This window comes from Nelumbo lutea, chromosome 5 (assembly GCF_056320005.1).
Source record: "Nelumbo lutea isolate HS-2025 chromosome 5, American lotus-T2T, whole genome shotgun sequence".
Taxonomy (NCBI): Eukaryota; Viridiplantae; Streptophyta; class Magnoliopsida; order Proteales; family Nelumbonaceae; genus Nelumbo; species Nelumbo lutea.
Window position 1 is genome coordinate 41505845 of NC_142688.1, and position 20844 is coordinate 41526688.

At 38.7% G+C, this 20844-nt stretch overlaps 1 protein-coding gene across 2 annotated transcripts in view; it reads left to right on the top strand.

The window, feature by feature from the left end:
• The window catches only part of NDC1 (NAD(P)H dehydrogenase C1), a 71859-nt gene that overhangs the window by 38310 nt on the left and 12705 nt on the right, over positions 1-20844 (top strand). For both annotated transcript variants that reach the window (XM_088945363.1, XM_088945362.1), the window contains exons 4-7: positions 11364-11430; positions 11543-11726; positions 12038-12131; positions 16085-16300. In XM_088945363.1, coding sequence (XP_088801489.1) covers positions 11364-11430; positions 11543-11726; positions 12038-12131; positions 16085-16300 — 561 coding nt within the window. The remainder of the gene's footprint in view (positions 1-11363; positions 11431-11542; positions 11727-12037; positions 12132-16084; positions 16301-20844) is intronic.

The following is a 20844-nucleotide window of genomic DNA, read 5'->3' on the forward strand; positions in this document are numbered from 1 at the left end:
AACCCTAGTTGCTGCCACCTTCTTCTTCTTCTCTCTTCTTGAAACCTGATTTCTGCTACTTTCTTTTGATTTTTTGCAACTTTTTAAACAGTCCTTTCTTTTCAAAAGACTATTTTTCTTCTTGGTATTAGAGCAGGCTCAACTTTTCCCTTTTTTCACCTCTTTTTTCCCATACACAGTGTATGGAGAACTGAATCATATGAATAGTTAAAGAAACCTATTTCAACCCATTTGTTAGTGGTTTCTGGAGAGAAGGGGGCTGGTTTTGTCGTCTTCTTGACAGATTTGAGTGTGTTGCCTGAAACCCTAAATTTTTTGGAGAAATCTAATTGTGGGCCCCACAGGGAGTTTGACCTGGGTGCTCAATGACATAAGGTCTTCTCATCCCTCATCTGGAAGATCGAATCAAGTGGATTGGTGTTTTGTGAAGTCTACAAGGAGTGGCTGAGTTTTCTATATTTCTTCGGGCTTCCGGGTGTGATGCAGGTAGCTGGTACAGTTGCATAGAGGTTGGCCCACAACACAATTTTTGTTCTGTCTTCATTTGTTGTTATTCAAAGTTGTTAGGAGTTATGTTCGAAGTATTTAAGAAGATGAACCCTTCAGAAGTTAGAAGTTATTCAAAGTTGTTAAAAGTTAGAGGTTGGCCCACAACATAGGTTTCAGGAGACTCTGTAGACTCTCTACTGGCTGTGACCACAATCAAGCTGGATGGAACTAATTATCTGGCTTGGTCACAATCAGTAAAAATTCATATCTATAGTAGAGGCAAATGGGGTTTTATCTCCGGGAGCAAGAAGGCTCCTTCGGAAGATGATCCATCATATGAAAAATGGATGCAAGAAAATGATACTATTATTGGATGGCTTGTGGACTCAATGCAACCACAGATTAGTCAGCACTATTTGTGGATGAATTCAGCAAAGGAAATTTCAGATAGTGTTGCTGAAACCTATTCCTAGAAATTAAATGTGGCCAGGGTTTACAAGCTGAGAAGTGATGTGAAGAATTTGAGATAGGGGGAGAAACCATTAGCTGTGTATTTCTCAATACTGAAGTCTTTATGGAAAGAAATTGATTTGATAGAAGCTGTAGCCTGGGACACCACTAATGATGCTGAGACCTACAGGAAACTTGTTGAGAGAAATAGGGTGTTTGAGTTTTTGACAGGGTTGAATCCAGAGTATGACATCACAAAGCAAAATATTTTATCCAAGGGTACTGTTTCACTGTCTCAAGCCTATGCCTTGGTAAGTAGTGAAGAAAGCAGGAGATTGTCCAGGTCCAAGGGGCTGGTTTAAATGATCACTTTGCTAATATGGGAGTGAAACCCAAGGGAGCTGTAGGGACTCCAAGTAGCTTAGGGAAGAAAGAAATTATTTGTGAGTACTGTAAGAAGCCAAAACACACTAAAGACAAGTGTTGGAAATTGCACCCTGAGCTTCTTCCTCTTCGGTTTCAAAAGAAGTCTGATAATATGAAGGCAGGGAGTGCCAATATTGCTGTTGGTCTAGATAGTGACAAATGCCAATCTGAAGAGATGACTGCTAGTGAGCAGTTAGCAGCTATGAATGCAGAATACGAGAAGTTTGGGAGGATGATTAGTCACCTAGAGGGTGTGGCCTCTTCTTCCAACCCTCCAGGAAATTCAACCTTTTTTGCATTTGCTCATTTAGGTATACGAGCTTCTGCCAATCATGCAACTATTTTAGGTAATCGTAGAATCCCTTGGATTATTGATTCTAGTGCTTTTGATCATATAGCCAGCCTTTCCACTTTGCTTGTTTCTTATGATTTACTTCCTGGCTATGACAAAATCACCCTAGCCAATGGCTCTCTTGCCCCTATCTCCAACAAGGGAACCATCAAGGCTAGAGATTCCTAGGTACTTCCTTCTGCTCTTCATGTACCCAAGCTAAATACAAATTTGTTATCTATAAGTAACCTAACAAAATCATTGAACTGTTGTGTAACATTCTTTCTTTCCTACTGTGTTTTTCAGGATCTGGAGTCTCAGAAAGTGATTGGGAGTGGCCATGAGGCGAATGGAACATATCTGCTGGACACTCCTGGATAGAGCCATGAGCAACTTGGAAAAGCTGATTTTGGGTCTACATCTACAGAGTCCATTAGTCGAGTCATGTTATGTCATTTTCATTTGGGTCATCTTTCTTTTTCTACATTAAGTCATTTATTCCCAGAACTGCTTAAGGGAATTGGTCTGTCCAATCTTCATTGTGAGTCGTGTGATTTGTCAAAACATTGTAGAAGCAGTTATCCTTTGAGTAATAAAAGATCTCCTTTTCATATTGTGCACTCTAATGTGTAGGGGCCTTACCACTTACCTTCTATGGGTGGCTACAAATATTTTATCTTGTTCATTGATGACTTCTCTCAGTTCATTTGGATATTTTTTATGAAGTCCCGTGATGAAGTTCCTAGACTTGTGAGGCAATTCCATGAATTTGTCCTAACCCAGTTTGATACCAGAATTAAAATTTTCAGATCCGACAATGCAAAAGAATATTTTGAGAAAAACCTGACCTGCTATCTCAATGGTTTGGGGGTTATTCACCAAAGCTCCTGTGTTAGGACTCCAAAACAGAATGGAGTTGCTGAAAGAAAAAATAGGCATATTGTTGAAGTTGCAAGAAGTATTCTATTTGCCTCACATGTCCCTACAAAATTTTGGGGTGATGCTGTTCTCACTACAACCTACCTAGTTAACCGTATGCCATCTAGGGTTTTGGGGTTTAAGTCTCTCTTCAGTCTTCTTCATCTGGACAAGGATCTTTTTCCTATTCCTCTTTGTGTCTTTGGTTGCACTTGTTATGTACATATCCCAAGTGTCTAGGGACATAAATTTGAACCAAAAGCCCACAATTGTATCTTCCTTGGTTATTCCCCTACACAAAAGGGTTACTGTTGTTTTGATCTGAAGACTAACACTGGGTATGTCTCAATGGATGTTACCTTTGATGAGCTCTCTTCCTTTTATGATTCTTCTCGGGAGAGGCATTGTCCAAAGGGGGAGAATTTGTCACTGTTGTTTGGTCTTCTCCTTCTTGTCCCAGTTGAGTCTTCTATTGAGACTCTTCCTCCTTCAAATGAGTCAAGGGAGGATTAGTCATTTCATTCTCATTCCAGTGTTCCTATCCCTCCTCCTTTACCTTCTTGTCCTCTTTTTAATCCTAGGTTGTACCAACGGCAGAGAACCAGAAATGAGCAGATTGTTTCCCCTACAGCACATGAGCCTCCTGTACTTCTAGTCACAGAAGAGACAACAGGTATTGATACAACTAGACCTGTTCATGGGCCGGGCCGGGCTTTTACTCATCATTAATGGAAATACGCTAGGCCCGAGCCTGAGCCCGAAGCCCGACCTAATAAAAAAAAATTACATTTTTCCCTATTCAAATTAGAATTAAAAATTAAGATGCATTTTTTTTTATTTAAATGAACAATGGGCCTACAAGATGGTTTTTTTCCCTTTCTTTTACGTTTTAAAACACTGTTTTACATTCTTAAATCAAAAAATTTATTCAAATGGACATAATCACATAACCCATTTTAAGTCTAATTTTAGGTCGGGTCGGGTCGGGCTATTTTGACAAAACCCGAGCCTGGATCGAATTTATTGTGAGCCGGGATTTTTGGCCCGAGTTTAAGCCCGCGGGCCTATAAACACGTTCAAGCCCGTCCAGGGGCCGGGCCGGCCCGTGAAAAGGTCTAGATACAAGCCTTTTGGAGTCATCATTCCCAGACCTTGATATCCCTATTGCTATTAGGAAAGGAAAAAGGAAGTGTGCTGCACATTGCATTTCCAAACACCTTTCTTATAGTTTACTCTCTCCTTCATTTTTGCCTACCTTTCTTCTGTTGCTTCTAACCTAATTCCCAGGTTTGTGTTAGAAGGTCTTAATATTCCAGAATGGAGGGATGCTATGAAAACAGAAATTGATACCCTACACAAGAATGACACTTAGAAAGTGGTTGATTTGCCTGAAGGGAAGGATCCAATAGGCTGTAAGTGGGTTTTTACTATCAAATATCATGCAGATGGCACCATTGAAATGTACAAGGCTAGGCTGGTTGCAAAAGGTTATACACAGACATATAGGATTGATTATCTAGAGACCTTTGCTCCTGTTTCCAAGATGACTTCTGTGAGAGTTCTGCTATCTCTGGCTGCACACTCAGACTGGCCACTTTATCAGCTGGATGTAATGAATGCATTTATGAATGGAGAGTTACATGAGGAGGTCTATATGTGTCTTCCTCTAGGGATGCATGAAACAGATATGAAAGGGAAGGTCTGCAGGCTGAAGAAATCTCTTTATGGACTTAAATAGTCCCCTAGAGCATGGTTTGAAAGGTTTAGGGCTGCCCTTGTTAGCTTTGGCTATGTACAAACACAGTCTAATCATACCCTCTTTGTGAGGAGGAGAGGATCCTTGGCCGTTTACCTATTTGTATATGTTGATGATAAATTTGTGATTGGTAATGATGTATTAGGGATTAATTATCTCAAATTTTTTCTTCATACAGAGTTTGAGATCAAAGATCTAGGGGAATTGAGATACTTTCTCGGCATAGAATTTGCTAGATCTAAGGATGGGATACTTATCTCTCAGAGAAAGTATGTACTTGATTTGCTCTCTGAAACATGGAAAATGGGTGCTAGACCGGTTGCTACTCCTATTGATATGAGTCATAAATTCTCTGCTTCAGATGGAATATTGTTGAAAGGTAAGGGAGTCTTCTAGAGAATACTTGGAAAACTTCTCTATCTATACATGACTCGGCCAGACATTGCATATGCTGTCAGTTGCATTAGTCAGTTCATGCATGCTCCCAGGGATACTCACATGGCAATAGTATAGCGGATTCTGTGTTATTTGAAGGGTTCCCCTAGAAAGGGAATTCTATTTGCTAAGCATGGCTATATGAAACTTGAAGCCTACACAAATGTTGATTGGGCCGGAAACATTGATGATAGAAGATCTACCTCTGGGTACTGTAGCTTGGTGGTAGGTAATATTGTCTCTTGGAGAAGCAAGAAACAATCAGTTGTTGCCCGATCTTCAGCTGAAGTTAAATACAGAGCCATGGGTCATGGAGTTTCTGAACTACTGTGGCTTAGATCCTTGATGGAGGAATTGGGTATTGAGTATGATAAGCCAATGATGTTATACTGTGATAATCAGGCTACCATCAATATCGCTCATAATCTAGTGCAGTATGACATAACTAAACATATTGAAGTTGATAGACACTTAATTTGAGAAAGAGTGGCTTCTGGAGAAGTGTGTCTACCTTTCATCACTTTTGAAGGACAGTTAGCTGATTTCCTCACCAAGGGCATTCCTAAGGCTAAACTTCAGCATGATCCTTCATGTTCTTTGCTGTAATGGGCCTTAATTTGGGCTTTATTCTTTCTTGTGTTATGTTTTTTAATTTTTTGCCCAACTAGGGGCCTCTCTGTAAATTATTAAAGTTTAACTTAATGAAATGGAATTAAGGGTGTAAGAGAGAAGGTTAATGTTCGAAAATCTCCCTCTGAACCCTAGTTGCCGCCACCTTCTTCTTCTTCTTTTTCTTCTTCTCTCTTCTTGAAACCTGATTTTTGCTACTTTCTTTTGATTTTCTGCAACTTTTTAAACAGTCATTTCTTTCAAAAGGCTGTTTTTCTTCTTGGATGTTGTCTGCAGACCCTGTAAGTGGCAAGGTTCCCCATTGTTAGTGAAGTTCATGGTCATATTATTCCAATCACATAACCAGGCCAAGGCTACGTAGCCACTGCACCCCTAGGATGACATCAACACTAGAGAATTCCAAGGGGTGCAAGTCTATCTAGAACTTCTGTCCCTGGATGGAGATGGATTCCTTCTTGCAGATACTGCCACATGTTATTTTATGTCCGTTGGCCACATGAATTGAAAAAGGGGAAGTGGGTTGAGTATCATACCAAGTTGTTTGGCCAGGAGGCAGGTGATGAAGTTCAATGTTGACCCACTATTGATGAGAATAGCTATGGGTCTTCCCAACAAACTGCCCATGACTCACATGGCTTGGATAGAACCTAGGCCCATTAGAGCATGGAGGGAGATGTCAGCTTCTTCTTGGTTTGGGCCCACTGGATAGACTTCCCATCAGTGGGTGTGGAGGGGTCCACGTTAGGGGTCTCTTCATCTAGTTGTAGGAGGTAGGTTGGGCCTTGCACTTGTGACCTGGCCTGAACTTGTCATCGCAATTGTAACGTAGGCCTTTTCGTGCCAGGCTTGCATTTTGGTCCATGAAAGGTGCTTAAAAGGTACAGTGAGCCAAGGTAAGATGGGCCTTGTGGGCTCAATCCCGGGCTTATGGACCACTAGTTCAACCTTAGGAGGGTTCTTCAAGATTGGACCGAGAGAGCGGTTGGTGCAACCGTTCTTCTTGCAGTTTGGCCATGCCCCCTGCTGCCATGACTGTTGCTGGTTGTAACGCCTTGACCTCCAGGCATATATCATCTCTTAATCCCCCAATGAAGCAACCCACCAACGCTGTTTCTGGCCAACCAAAATCCCTAGAAGACAAGTGTTTAAATTCCAGTTGATACTCCATCATCGTTCTCGTCTGTTTTCAGCCTGGTAAGTTGTTCGTTGTAGTTCACAAATGTAGTAGGGCCAAATCTAATGCAAAGGGTCTTGGTGAACTCTGACCACATCACCTGTGGTTGGGAGCGACAATACCACTGAAACCATAGGATCGCATCACCGTCCAAATGGATGGAGGCGATCGACAGTCTCTGGTGTGCAGTGATTTTGTGGTATTCAAAATACCGCTTAGCCTTGAAGATCCAGGGGTGGGATCTCTGCTGGAATATTTTGGAAAATCTATTTTGGTTACCTTGCCTGGAAGCGGTGTGCTGCCCCTCCCTCTGTGGTAGTTTGAATTCTCCGTCTCCTCATCTCTCCGACTAGACTCCCCTGTCTGCTATTGGGAGGCTATGGCGGACATGGTAGCCCGAAGTTCCTTCAGCTCAGCGACCAGCTGGTGCAGACCCAACTCAATTTGATTGACCCTCTTGTTGACTGTAGTGGATTGTGTCGGTGGCATTGGAAGTGGTAGCCTGCCTCTGATACCAACTGGTAGTAACCACCTACCATGGTAGCCTCTTTGGGAGACTGACCTCCTGGGAGCAGAGAAAATAGAGGAAGAAGAAAGGCTTTTCTATTCATCACTTAGTTACAGAATTGGGCGCCTTTTTATATTGGCTCAGATGGCTCATCATGAGAATCAGATATTCCCATGTGTAACCAACTCTGGGATTGGATCTGCTGTTGTGGCTACTGGTCCCCTCTGTCTTCTAACGAACTACTGCGCGATGGGTGGCTTCGCACCTGCACTGTTTTGGGCTCTTGGGCCTGGGCCTGAAGTGGTTGCAACAGTTACCCATAAAAAATGGACTCTTTAATATGTTAGGTTGCATTCCCTGTAAATTTCCTCTTTTTTTATTATTTTAAACTAAAATTTTCACTTTTCTTTTCATAAATTATGAATCTGGGACTTATTGTTCCCCTCTTCCCACTCATCTAAGTAGATCATGACCCAAAGGACGAGGAAAAACTGATATTTAGGGTTCTTTATCCACTCGGTTTAGATGCAGCACATGCATTGCTGATACCACTGACCATGTATTAGAAAGTAGAAAAATAATGAATATAAAGAGTTTGATATCATGATTCTTTGTGATTTCTTTTTAAATTTCAAACATGTAGAAGTTCAATTTTCCTATCCGAATTAATTTCAGTTTGAGCAATGTATTTCATGATGTCTTCAGTCTTATCGTAGAAGAGCTAGGTTGGATATTTTTGCTGTTGTGTTAGGAAGTAGTTAATATTATAGTTTACAAGCTTCAGCCCCCTTTGTAGAGCCATAAATGTTCAAAAGAACTATATGATCCTCTTGTTTTTTTTACACAGTTATTTGAACTAGGGTTCAATTATGATACTGGAAAGACATGATATCCCAAGAACTTGTGACCAATCAACCAGTATTATAAACGTGGTAACCAACAATCAGGTGGTATTCATCAAAATTCATGGGTGGGTTTTGATTGGTCAAAGATCTTCCGGTACCATGTCTTTCCAGCATCATATGTTTTCCCTTTGGAGTCTGAATCATGTAAATATTGCATGCAGTTGAGCACATTTGGAAATGGAAAAGTAATTCATGTAAGGGAAAATTCCCGATTAGTACCCTGTACTTTGGGCCTAGTGCCACTTTGGTCCCCGAACTTTAAAATGCAACAATTCAGTACCCAAGCTTTCAAAATGTGTCAATCCAGTACCTGCCATTGACCAGTCTGTTAATCAACCGTTAAGTGGCATTTGAAAAGACACAAATGCCCTTTGAGTTTTATCTAATTCTCTTTATCAACTTCCAAACATTGATAAAAAATGAACAGTCCCAAGTCCTTGCATCTTCTATTCAAGAAAGTTGGGGTCAGTCTGAGTGGGTATTCTGGTGACCCTAACTTTCCTGAATAGAAGAGGCAATGATTTGGGACTGCTCATTTTTTTTATCAATGTTTGGATGGTTGATAAAGAGAATTATATGACACTCAAAGGGCATTCGTGTCTTTTCAAATGCCACTTAACAGACTGGTTCACAGCAGATACTGGATTGGCACGTTTTGAAAGTTCGGATACTGAATTGTCGCATTTTAAAGTTCGGGGAAAGTGGCACTAGGCCCAAAGTACGGGGTACTAATTGGGAATTTTCCCTTCATGCAATTGTCCTAGTTGTATTTTGGGCTGTCAATGGACTCCAAAAGTCCAAAACCTGATCCAATTATTTTGGATCTGGACCTTAGAACCTGCATCCATTTAATGGATCAAATGTGAAATTGACCCCATCTGATCCAATTAAGATCTATGGTTAGAATTGTTAAAATTTAATATATATATATATATATATATATATAATATAATATAATCAAGTATATATTATATAACTATATAAAATTTATAAGAAGGAAACTCAATAGTCTATATTTATATAAATTTATTATATATGTATAAACCTGTTCATGGGCAGGGTAGTTCAATGGGCCAGCTCGTTATTTGTCGGGCTTGGACATGATTTTAGGCCCATGGACTCAGGCTCAGGTCCAGAACACTGAGCCTGACTTCTTTTTGGGCTTGGCTTAGGCTTTCTCAAAAAATCTCGTCATGATAATATTTTATATAATAACAAATATATTATTTATATATATTTTATTTCTTTGTTCCACTTCTCTTCTCTCTAGCCATATTGAGATTTTTCATTATTTTTGGGCTTTGAAGTTGTTTAATATAAATCAGTTTTGTTTTTGAGTAAAAAAACCTTCTTGCCCAATTTCTAGGCCAGGCTTTGGGCTTTATATGAGGGCCAGGCTCAGGCTCGGGCATGAACATGTTTTGTTGATATATATATGCAAAGCCCAGCCCAGCCTGGCCTGTGAACAGGTCTATATATGTATAAGTTAAAAAGTAATTATTTTTAAACTTTTTACAATTTTATTTATTTTAAAGACAACAAAGAGGATTCGGATTAAATGTTTTCTTGGTTAGCTACACATATTTGGTTTAAAAATACAGGCTACAACTCCTTTTTAGTACATGACAATCTTTTTGTAAAGCAGGGTATGGGGTATAGTCCCTATGTATAACTTCTTGCTATTCATGTTGCTTTTTATGTTACTAAGATACTATACTTTACCTTCTCTCAAAAAAGAGGATTTGGATTAAATCTGAATCCGATGTTGGATTTCTGATTGGATTTAGATTTGAAGTTTCAATAATCACATCAGATTTGGATATGGTTAGATCCCATCTGAACCCAACCCCTTTACAGTCCTAGTTGTAATATTAAGTCTTCCACAGTTGTTGTGTTCACCCCCTTGAACCAATTTCTTGGTTTAAACTTTGCTTACTCCCATTAAGTATCATAGTTGCATTGTTCCGATCCATTTTATCTACCAATGTGGAACTTATTTAGTTATTCCCTACTCTGGGTCTGGGCATGCTAAGTCCTGGTATTGTCTCATTGTGATTATTATTATTATTATTTTTTTGAGAAAAGTAAGGTATATTGTATTAACTGAAAAAAAAATATACAGGTATGGACCTCTGCACAAGAAGTTTCTAATTTTCTATACAAGTGCAACCATTAAGGACCTCCCCAAAAAATCTAATTTCAAAAAAGAGGAAGAAAGGTCATCAAAACTGAAACATGTAAGAGTATAGCCAAGCTCTCAACTGTCAACTGCAGAATTGATAACCATCTCCTCTGGATTTGATTTATGCTAAAAAATTCTACCATTCCTTTCAGACCAGATTTCCCACATAACTGCTAGAGGTACCACATCCCAGCAAGCTCTCCCTTTCTTAGATATTCCTTGCATCCTCCACCAGGCTAGTAAGGGCTTCACAGAATCTGGAAAGCACCCAAAAGCTGGAACAGATTTTCTGAAATGATTCAAGACTTTAAGAGAAATTGCAGGAAAGGAACAAATGGTTCACAGATTCCCTATAGTCGTTGCAAAAGGTGCACTCCATGTTTGGTAGATTAGCTCCTTTCCTGACCAGCAAATCCTTAGTTAAGCACTTTTCCCATGCCACTACCCACACAACAAATTTGAGGGTGCTGCATTTCACCAAATGGCCTCGAAAGGAAAGGATCTATCTTGCTCTCCCAACAGATCAACATAAAAGGATCTGACTGAAAAGACACCTGACTTGGACCATCTCCACTGCCTAGTATCTTGTCTGTCCACATTGACTTTCTGATTACACAGTAAGGACATCAAATCAGCCACCCATCTGCACCTCCCAGTTGAAACAATTTCTTCTAAAAGCAAGATTCTAAGTATCAGAAGTTCCTTCTATCTGAAAGCATTCTGCTACTGTAGCTTCTTTGTTGCAAGCCAAAATAAATAACTCTGGAAAATTTTCTTTCAGTCAATTTGTTACACCAAGGGTCTAGCTAGAGTTTTACAAATTCTGCTACTGGGAAAACTTTACAAATTCCTCTCCAAACTCCACAACCATATGACAATCGAGAGTCCAGGGCATCCCAGCCGTTATCACTTAAACCATACTTCTCAGCAATCAGCTCCCTCCACAGATTATTATTATTATTATTCAAAAAGTCTTCAAATTATTCTGTGAAGGTAAATGCCTTTTTAATTAACTTCTGGGTGTACGCAATACACACCTGTATAAATTTTGAGATTCTATTCTAACTTCTCAACAAGATTGAGAATGGCATTGATATTTGTTTATTTCAAGGTAAAACTCAATCAATCTGATCGTTTTGTTTTTGGCCAATTGATCCAGGTACTTCTTGTAGATCAGTCTGATCGTTTTGTTTTTAAGCCTATGCTGTATGAGCTTCTATCTGGAGGTATGGTCTTTTAGAGTTTAAATGGAGCTAGAATTCTTCATACATTCAAACTAGTTTTGCTCTTTTTCAGAAAAGTTGCACAATTTATAATCTGTGATCTTTCAATTAACAGAAGTTGATGCATGGGAAATAGCACCCCGTTTCTCAGATTTGTTAGTGAACACCACTGTGCAGTTTTTCAAGGATAGAGTGAAATTCTTACAGCCCACTGATCATTTTGAGATAAATCAGCTGACACAAACCCGTTCTGGTGGAATGGTGCATCTTGAAAGTGGACTACTTATTGAATATGATTGGTAAAATTGCCATCTTCTTTACTCAACCTTTGAAATTATTTTAACAGTTAAATTTTGCTTTCCATACCTCATCCCTGACTTTTACAATGACCCAGCATTGAACCATGTCTGTTCCTTAGTCTTGGATTTCTAAACTGTAGTCCTTGATCACATTTTATAAAACTTAAAAGCAAATTTAAGGAAGTTGCTATAACTTTTGATTTCTGTATATCAGCAGTTAAGTGGTATAATCCTCTTTGGCCTTGGTTTCTTGTACTTGATTTTACTTTGATACCTTGGTTGATGTTACATTTGTCTGCCTGGGCAGCCAGGTTGGTTCTTGCTTTGGGAGCTGAAGCCAAACTTGATCTTGTACCAGGTGCTGCAGAGTTTGCATTGCCTTTCTCCACCTTGGAGGATGCATGTGTAAGGGCCTTGAGAATGTTCTGTATTTATTTCTTTTTTTTTCCTTCTCCTGGTATTCCCTTTGCTTTTTAATGATTATTGGGACTCAAAAATTAAGCGGTTCTCAAGTACATTTTCTTCTGATCCTTGGATATAATACAAATACTGGGTCAAGTTTGAGAACCACTTGGCTGCAGAGTTTGGATTGCCTTTCTTTCACTTAGAGGATGCATGTATAAAGGCTTTGAGAATATTCTGTGTATATTCTTCTTCTTCTTCCTTTTTTCTTTCTATTGATATTGTCTCTGCTTTTAATGTTCATGGAGATTCAAAAACTAAGTGGTTCTCAAATATCTTTTGTTCTATCTTGGCTATGATGTTATAAATAATGTGACAATGTGACAGGTTTCAAGAATTAGAGTTTACTATGCCATGAGCCATGGCATAACCATCCATGCCGTATCCGATCCAATCCGAAGATCCGGATTCGACAAAATAGGATCAGATCATGATCCAATCCATTTGCAACCCTAATCTTAGTCTACTCTCTCTCATTTTATCACCTATTGGAGCTACTCCTAGGTTCCTACTGTTAACTTCATTCCTAATTCCATCCTTTCTACTTCATGCCATGAGGCAAGGCTTCTCAATTTTTATTTGTATTTTAATGGTTTCTTTAGTCTTCCGTGTTTTCCTCCTTCCCCTCTTGTGCTTCCCTTCAATGTGTAACAAATGACTTCTTCTAACTTGAGCAGTTGGTGGTCTTGACTTCTATGCACACGCCCAAACCATCTTAATCTATTCTCTCTCATTTTATCAATTATTGGAGCTACTCCTAGGTTCCTATTGATAACTTCATTGAGTTCATTCCTAATCCTATCCTTTCTACTTCATGCCATGAGGCAAGGCTTCTTAATTTTTACTTGTATTTTAATTGTTTCTTTAGTCTTCTTCCTGTGTTTTCCTCCTTCCCTTGTTTTTGCTTCGTGATAATTCTCGGAATTTATCTTATTGATAATTCTAGGCCCGGTTTTCCTAAAACCCAAAAATTGACAAAAACTGTTGACTTGGTCAACATCATGCGGCCTGGGTGGTTAACCCTTTTTTTTTTGATTTTTGTTAACATTCAAGATCTACGTGCTCCTAAGTAGGGGTGCCAGTTGGACTGGATTTGGTCCAATCTGATCCAGTACAATGTGATTTCATTACAAATGGACCAGGTCCAATCCAATCTGATGAATAATTTGGACCATTTTGGACCGGTTCAATTCAATGTCTGGACTGTCCAATCTGTTCAAAATTGTTTTAATTTAGATTAATTCTAACCCAAATCTGGTCTAGTGACACGTATATTCTTATTTTCTATCAATGAGCTAGGTATTGGCTCAATCCAACCCAATCCAATCCAATCCAATAAATACTTTGAACCATTAAGTCTGGACTGGTCCAATTTAATGTCTTGTTGGTCAGCCCAACCCGTCCAAATTGATTTTGGTTTGGACAGTATCCAATCCAAAACCAATCCATTGGCACCCCTACTCCTACGGTGCCAAAGGCACCTTATTTGGTGCCCTGCCCCACTATTTTTGCCAAAAAATGCCTTTTTTGGCCCCAAATATCAAATTTTAGCTTTTTATAAATATAAAATTAAAAACTGAAATAAAATTATAAAATTGACCTAATATAAGCCATTTATATACATATATTACATGTAGGATATAATTATATTATTTAATTGATACGGTATATTATATATATTATAATATTATATATTATATTGATATAATATATAAACCATACATACATATGTATATATACGTGTTATGGTCTTACCCATCTGACCTGGATGGTTGAACTTCTGACTGACGACCCAGAGGCAAAAATGTTTCAGCCTTTGGGTTGGTTTTTAAAACACTGGTAAAGTGTCTTAATGGGATTCATGTTCCAAGATACATAATAAAATTGCAAGTTGACCTGTTTATCAAAGACAAAAATTGCAGGGTAAGCCTACTTCATCTTAGGTCTTTGGAAAGGATTTTTGACTCTATAGGATGCAAATATCTGATGAACTAAGGTATTTTTGCAGAAAGAGACTGTGCTAGTTGGATTTTCTTATGTGTTTTTCATCCAGATTTTGAGTTGTCTCTCATGGTAACATAAGCTTTTTTTTTTCTTGGGCAAGTAGAGATAATGTATTAAAGAAAAAGAGTATCCCCTGTGAGAGTGGGGGTTGGAAGAGGGGGCTGAGGAAGTTGGGAAAGGAGGTACTGACATCTTTGTGGAATTTGAGATCGGGGAAGTGGCAGGAGGAAAAGGGTCGAGAGAAGATGAAGACAACGTTGGTGATCAGGATGAGAACCACGCTGCAGGCGCTTTTCGTTTTAAGGAGGTGAAGGTTGGTAGGTTGGATGTTACTTGAGTCGAAGAAGCAAGAGTGAAGAGAAAATTGAGTTGTTCAATGGAGTGAATGGCAGGAAATCGCACAGCCTAAGAAACTCTAATGTAGTGCATGTGACGAAAATCTTCTCAAGGTTGAAGCTTGGTCTGGCAGGGGCAGGACCCACAAAAAACTACAAATGGGTTTACAAGAGAAGGGAAGGAGGCAGTTTGTCTCATGGAGATGAGTCTAAAGGAATGACGATGAAGGCACAGTCATGAGATTCTCGTTTGGGGAAGGACGTCCAAGTCAACAAGGAGGGTGGTGAGGGTTCTGATTCTGGTACAAGCATGAAAGTGCAAAGTAATGAGCTCAAGGGCTTTGCTTCAGGCGATGTGGCTCTCCCAGCAGTGAGTAGACAGAGAAGTGACAATCGGAAAAAGTTTGGGTCTCTGTTTTTGGGTTGGTGAAGAATTTTCTAGGAGGGCCTTTGAGGACTTTGAAAGGAGAAAAGGAAGAGAAGTTAAAGAAAAAAGCTCTGGTGGAAGGAGGCGAAGTTTGGGATGAGGAAGTTTCAGATCAGGAGGATGAAATTGTGGATGAATATTGAGCCTCTCTGCCAGATTTTTTCCAAGGTTTTTAGCTCGAGTCTGATTTAGTTCGAGTCTTTGGTGTGTAAGTTGCATGCTTGTTTTTTCAGGTGTTGTTAAAGGGGTCATGTCGTTTGTTTGTTGGGTCATTTAGTTGTTCTCTCCTTTCGGATGATATCTTATCATCTTCCTGCTGTATTTCTTTTTCCTTTTAATAAAGTTTTCCTTTGACTCTTCAAAAAAAAAAAAAAAAGAATATGACATGGAACTCAATCTCTGTAAAACTTTCTTGTGCATTATTGGTTTTGATATGGACATTGACATGTGAAAGATATCATATTGGTTTGAGTATCCCACTCAATATGCTGATATCATTCTTTTGTTTTTTGTTTTTTATTTTTTATTTTATTTTTATTGTGTTCTTTGTGCCACTTATCTATTTCTATATCCCTATAAAAGGGCAGCCCAGTACATGAGGCTCCTACGGTCCCACAAGTGTGGGGTCTGGGGAGGGAAAGATGTACTCAGCCTTACCCGTGCACATTCAGAGAAGCTGTTTCTAAGATTTGAACCTTGGTCACTCAGGTTGCAATGGAGCTACCCTCTGTTTCTACAACACTATATCCCATTAAATTGTGTGAAAACTTATAATATCTGTGAAGCTTTTGACAATCAAAATGGTTACATTATACTGTTTATATATTTTTTGCTTACATAAAAAGTGTAAAGTATTAACATTTAAGAGTCAAACATGTCAACTATTTTGATTGTAGAAGCATCTCTACAGACTACAGTACCCAGTGTTTTCATTGGTAACATTTTGTGTGGGAAGGTCTATACTAAGCCCATTCAGGTTTTCGGGTATTATAGGCTTTTATTTGTTTATATTTGTCTGTGATTGGAGACTAACAATAGGAGTTTCTTGCCTTTTTATTTCCTGATAATTCTGGATATGAGGAAAATGTTCTATACCTATTCATTACATCTTTGATATTCTTATGATGCAGAAGGTTGATGAAAAATTAAAAGCACTTGAGCGGAAGCAATTTGGTAGTAATTCATCCCCAATACGTGTGGCAGTTGTTGGCTGTGGCTATTCTGGTGTTGAGTTAGCTGCTACGATATCAGAGCGTCTCCAGGATAGGGGAGTTGTTCAGGCAATTAATTTTGAAACTACAATATGTCCAACTGCTCCATCTGGAAATAGGGAAGCAGCTTTAAGAGTAAGAAGTTGATCTCGTTTGAGTTAATAATAAAAATACACAACATCTAAGAATTTATTCAAGCATTGTTTGGTAGAAACTTCAAAAGCACTTTGAAAAAACATTTTTAGTGATACAGGAGATGTATTTTAGAAGCATATTGGTTTATCTATGTAACTGCTCACTTTTTCTTTCTATTTTTGGTAAAGATTGTGTGAGAGAATAAGGATGCAACATAATAGATAAGCTCATTTTTTGAGAGAAGGTAAGTATACTATGTTGATTGATAAAAGAGAAGAGGGTGGAATGCCCATCCCCATACAAAGAGAATCTGTACAGCAGAAATCTTCTAGAAATACATAGACAAAGAAGCAAAAAGAACTCAAAATAGAATCCTGGGGCCTAAGTGTGGAGATTCTAAGACTTGATGTACCCAATTAGTATAGTCCCTGTTGTACATTACAGTTTGTACTTTTACATTGTTTTATTTTCTCATTCAGTCCTGTATGGGCATTATTGTAATTGTACGTATTCTCTAATATATAAGTGACTCTTTGGGGTGGGGGTTGACCATTCTGGACACCCCTAAGTTTATTTTTGTTCTCTGTTCTATTCATCCAAGACAGTTGACACTAAAAAGAATAACGTAAATTCTGAAAGCTCTTGTGAATCGAGTCCCAGGATCAGGGGTGAGCAAACAGTTTATTCGGTTAAAAACTGAACCGAATAAACCAAAATTTTAAATGAAAAACCGAACCAAAACCTAATATTAAAAAACCGGTATAACCGAAACCAAAGTTTTCAGTTATTTTGGTTAAAACCGAATTTCAAAACCATATATATTTTAATATATGTTATACTGTATATTTTAATATATAACGTATATTATATATTAAAAAAATATATTTTATACATATTATATGTTAATATATATATATATATATATATATATATATATATTAGGTAATAAAGTTCGATTAATTCAGTTTTTTCGGTTAACCAAATTTCTAAACCTGAAAACCGAAACCAAAACCAAAATTTTACAAAACCGAAATAACCAAAAACCAAAAAAACCAGTTCGGTTTTTCAGTTTTAACCGAATAATGCTCACCCGGCAGGATTTAATCTTTGCTATGGCATTCCTTAAAATTTCATCATATTTGGAGCAGGAATTATCAAAAATTCTTCTGTTCCTTTCCATCCACAGTCCAAAAAATGGCTCCAGCAATAATATGCCATATCTTGTCTCTTTTGTTTAGTCTGTCAATGTGCCAACTTGAGAGGGTATAATGAGTTGTTTTTGGAAACTCAGTGCACGAGTGTACCATTCATATAAGAGATGCTGTTATACATACATATTTATCACTTAGAGTCCGTTTGGGAGGGTGTCTATGTTCTGATTGAGCTGCTACAGAGTGGTTGTGTGTGCATGTTCTGGATAAGCTACTTGGAGTAGCTTCACTCAACAGTCATACTAATGGCGTTCAGAATGTGCATGCCTGTGTTCCAGATTTTTACCAAACATAGCTTTTGTATTTTTCATGTGGGGCCCATCTCAAAACATGAGAAGCTACTGTGCAAAAGCCCTCCCAAACGGGCACTTCGTCATGGGGTTGATATGCTAATTGAACCAGTGATTTTATTATAACTATGCTGTCAACCTAGCCTTAAGATGAATCTGGAGGATCGTTGAATAAACAAGACAAGGCTTCTGTAACCTACTCTTACATGCTTTCAAGTTTTCTTGATTTTTTTGAAAACAGGGTCAAGAACTTTTGGTTTCTTGAAATCTAGAGCAATACCATAGTATGTGTGAGTGTGAAAAATGAGACCATACACCGTCTGCAGAAGTTTGTGAACAGATAAGACTAATGCAGTTACTTGTTGAGGTTTGTCTATGTGAAGCTTGAAGATAGTTAGGTCAGTGCTCTTGAAGGCATGATTTAAGAACAAGCTCTAGGTGCCCATCCCTCCATCCCCATCCTAGTGGGTCTGATTTACCATTAGAATGATGTGCTATGACTCCATTTTATTTATAGATAGAGCAAAGTGATAGGATGAAAGTTCTCTGATGCATCATATGATAGGACTGTAAACAAGCTGAGCTGAGCTGGCCAAGCTTTGCTCTGGTTAGATCAGGTTCATGAACTAATAATTGAGCTATGGCTTGATTTTTTCCAAGCTTGGACTTGGATCATCTAACTCATTTTGATATTTTGCTCATGGAATCCCAAATATAGAGCCTATGATTTAGATCAGAACTAATATTAATTAAAATATTGGGCTGCCAAAGGTGAGAATGCGGGTTTGAGTTTAACACACTTTGTGAGAAAAAGTAGGATATCAGATCCAATTAGGTTGTTAGTGGACTCATTTACTGAAATAAGCTCAATTGAGGCACAAGCTGATGTAAGACCAAAGAAATCGAAACTGTTTTTTTTTTTTATTTATCTTTTTTTTTGTATTTCTAGAAAATAGGGGTATTTTGGTCATTTTACATATTGTATTTGGGATTTGGTCTTGGATTCTGGTTCTTCTAGTCATAGTTTAGTTAATTTTAGAGATACATGGTGGGTAGGAGATCAGCAGTATGCGGCGGCCTGATGTCAGCAGTTCGCCTCTGGGTAGGTGATCAATAGAAAACTAACTCCCAGATGCTTCTACCCGCTTTGATACCAAGTTGCAAAAACTAGGGTTTCAAGAGAGAGAAAGAAAGAAGAGAAGAAAAGAAGAAGAGGAAGAAGAAAGCAATGTGTCGAGAGGTGCGTGAAGTTCACTGTTCACACCCTCAAAAGTTCACTTTATAATTGAAAATTAATAATTACAAGAAGGCCCCTATTTGGGTGCCCAAATACAGAGAGAGTATAAGAAAGGAGAAAATGACCAAAAACACCCCTGTCTAGCCATTCCAACATCCCCCCTCAAGCTGAGCATATATGTCAATCATGCCTAGCTTGGCAAGGTTCTTAGCAAACTTTGGATGGTGAACACCTTTAGTGAGGCAATCAGCTAGTTGGTCTTCTGACCTTACAAAAGGAAGGCAAATCTCTCCGTTCACAATTCTTTCTCTAATAAAGTGTCTATCCACCTCAATATGTGTTGAAACTGAAGATAGGAGAGGAGACTTGTGTGTTTCGGCAATGAGGGTTCTGAGAAGAGTTTTCGAACTGTCTCTATCTCAGTCCTCTAACACTGTTTTATTAGATATTTTTGAGTAATTACAAGGAGGCCCTTAGTTGGGCAGAATTTACAAAGAACTTAAAAAATAACTTAACATTGACAGGATGGGCCCAAAATAACAAGAAGAATAAACAACCTATGGGCCATTCGGCCCATCTTCTCTACACTCCCCCTCAAGCTGAGCATAGATGTCAATCATGCCAAGCTTGCTCGTATCATGCTGAAGTTTTGCCTTGGGAATGCCTTTGGTAAGAAAATCTGCCAACTGTCCTTTAGATGTGATGAAAGGAAGACACACTTCACCTGAAGAAACCCTTTCCCTAATGAAGTGTCGATCAACTTCAATATGCTTGGTCCTATCATGTTGCACTGGGTTGTGAGCAATGTTGATGGCAGCCTGATTATCACAGTATAACATCATTGGCTTGTCATATTCAACTCCAAGTTCTTCCATCAAAGATTTTAGCCATAATAATTCAGAAACCCCATGTGCCATGGCCCTGTATTCTGCTTCAGCAGAAGACCGAGCAACAACCGATTGTTTCTTGCTTCTCCAAGAAACAACATTACCAGCTACCAAGCTGCAATACCCAGATGTAGATCTTCGGTCATCAATGTTTCCGGCCCAATTAGCATCGGTGTAAGCTTCAAGTTTCATATGACCATGCTTGGTAAACAGAATACCCTTTCCTGGGGAGCCCTTCAAATAACTTATGATTCTCTCTGTAGCTGCCAAATGAGTGTCTCGAGGAGCATGCATGAATTGGCTAATGCAACTGACTGCATATGCAATATCTGGCCGAGTCATGCATAGATACAAAAGTTTCCCAAGAAGTCTCTGAAAGATTCCTTTGTTTTCTAACAATGTCCCTTTTGAGGCTGAGAGTTTATGACTCATATCAATAGGAGTAGCAGCTGGTCTAGCACCCATCTTTCCAGTTTCAGAGAGCAAGTCAAGAACATACTTTCTTTGGGAGATAAGAATCCCATCCTTGGATCGAGCCACTTCTATGCCAAGAAAGTATCTCAATTCCCCCAAATCTTTAATCTCAAACTCTGTATGGAGAAAAGATTTTAGATCTTGAATTCCTGAGGCATCATTACCCGTCACTACAATATCATCTACATACACAATGAGGTATACTGCCAGAGGTCCACTCCTCTTCACAAAAAGAGTATGATCGGACTATGTCTGCACATAACCAAAGTTAACAAGTGCTGTTCTAAATCTCTCAAACCATGCTCTAGGGGACTGTTTTAGTCCATAAAGAGATTTCTTCATCCTGCATACCTTCCCTTTTATATCAGTTCCATACATCCCTGGAGGAAGAGACATGTAAACCTCCTCATGTAGTTCGCCATTCAAAAATGCATTCTTCACATCC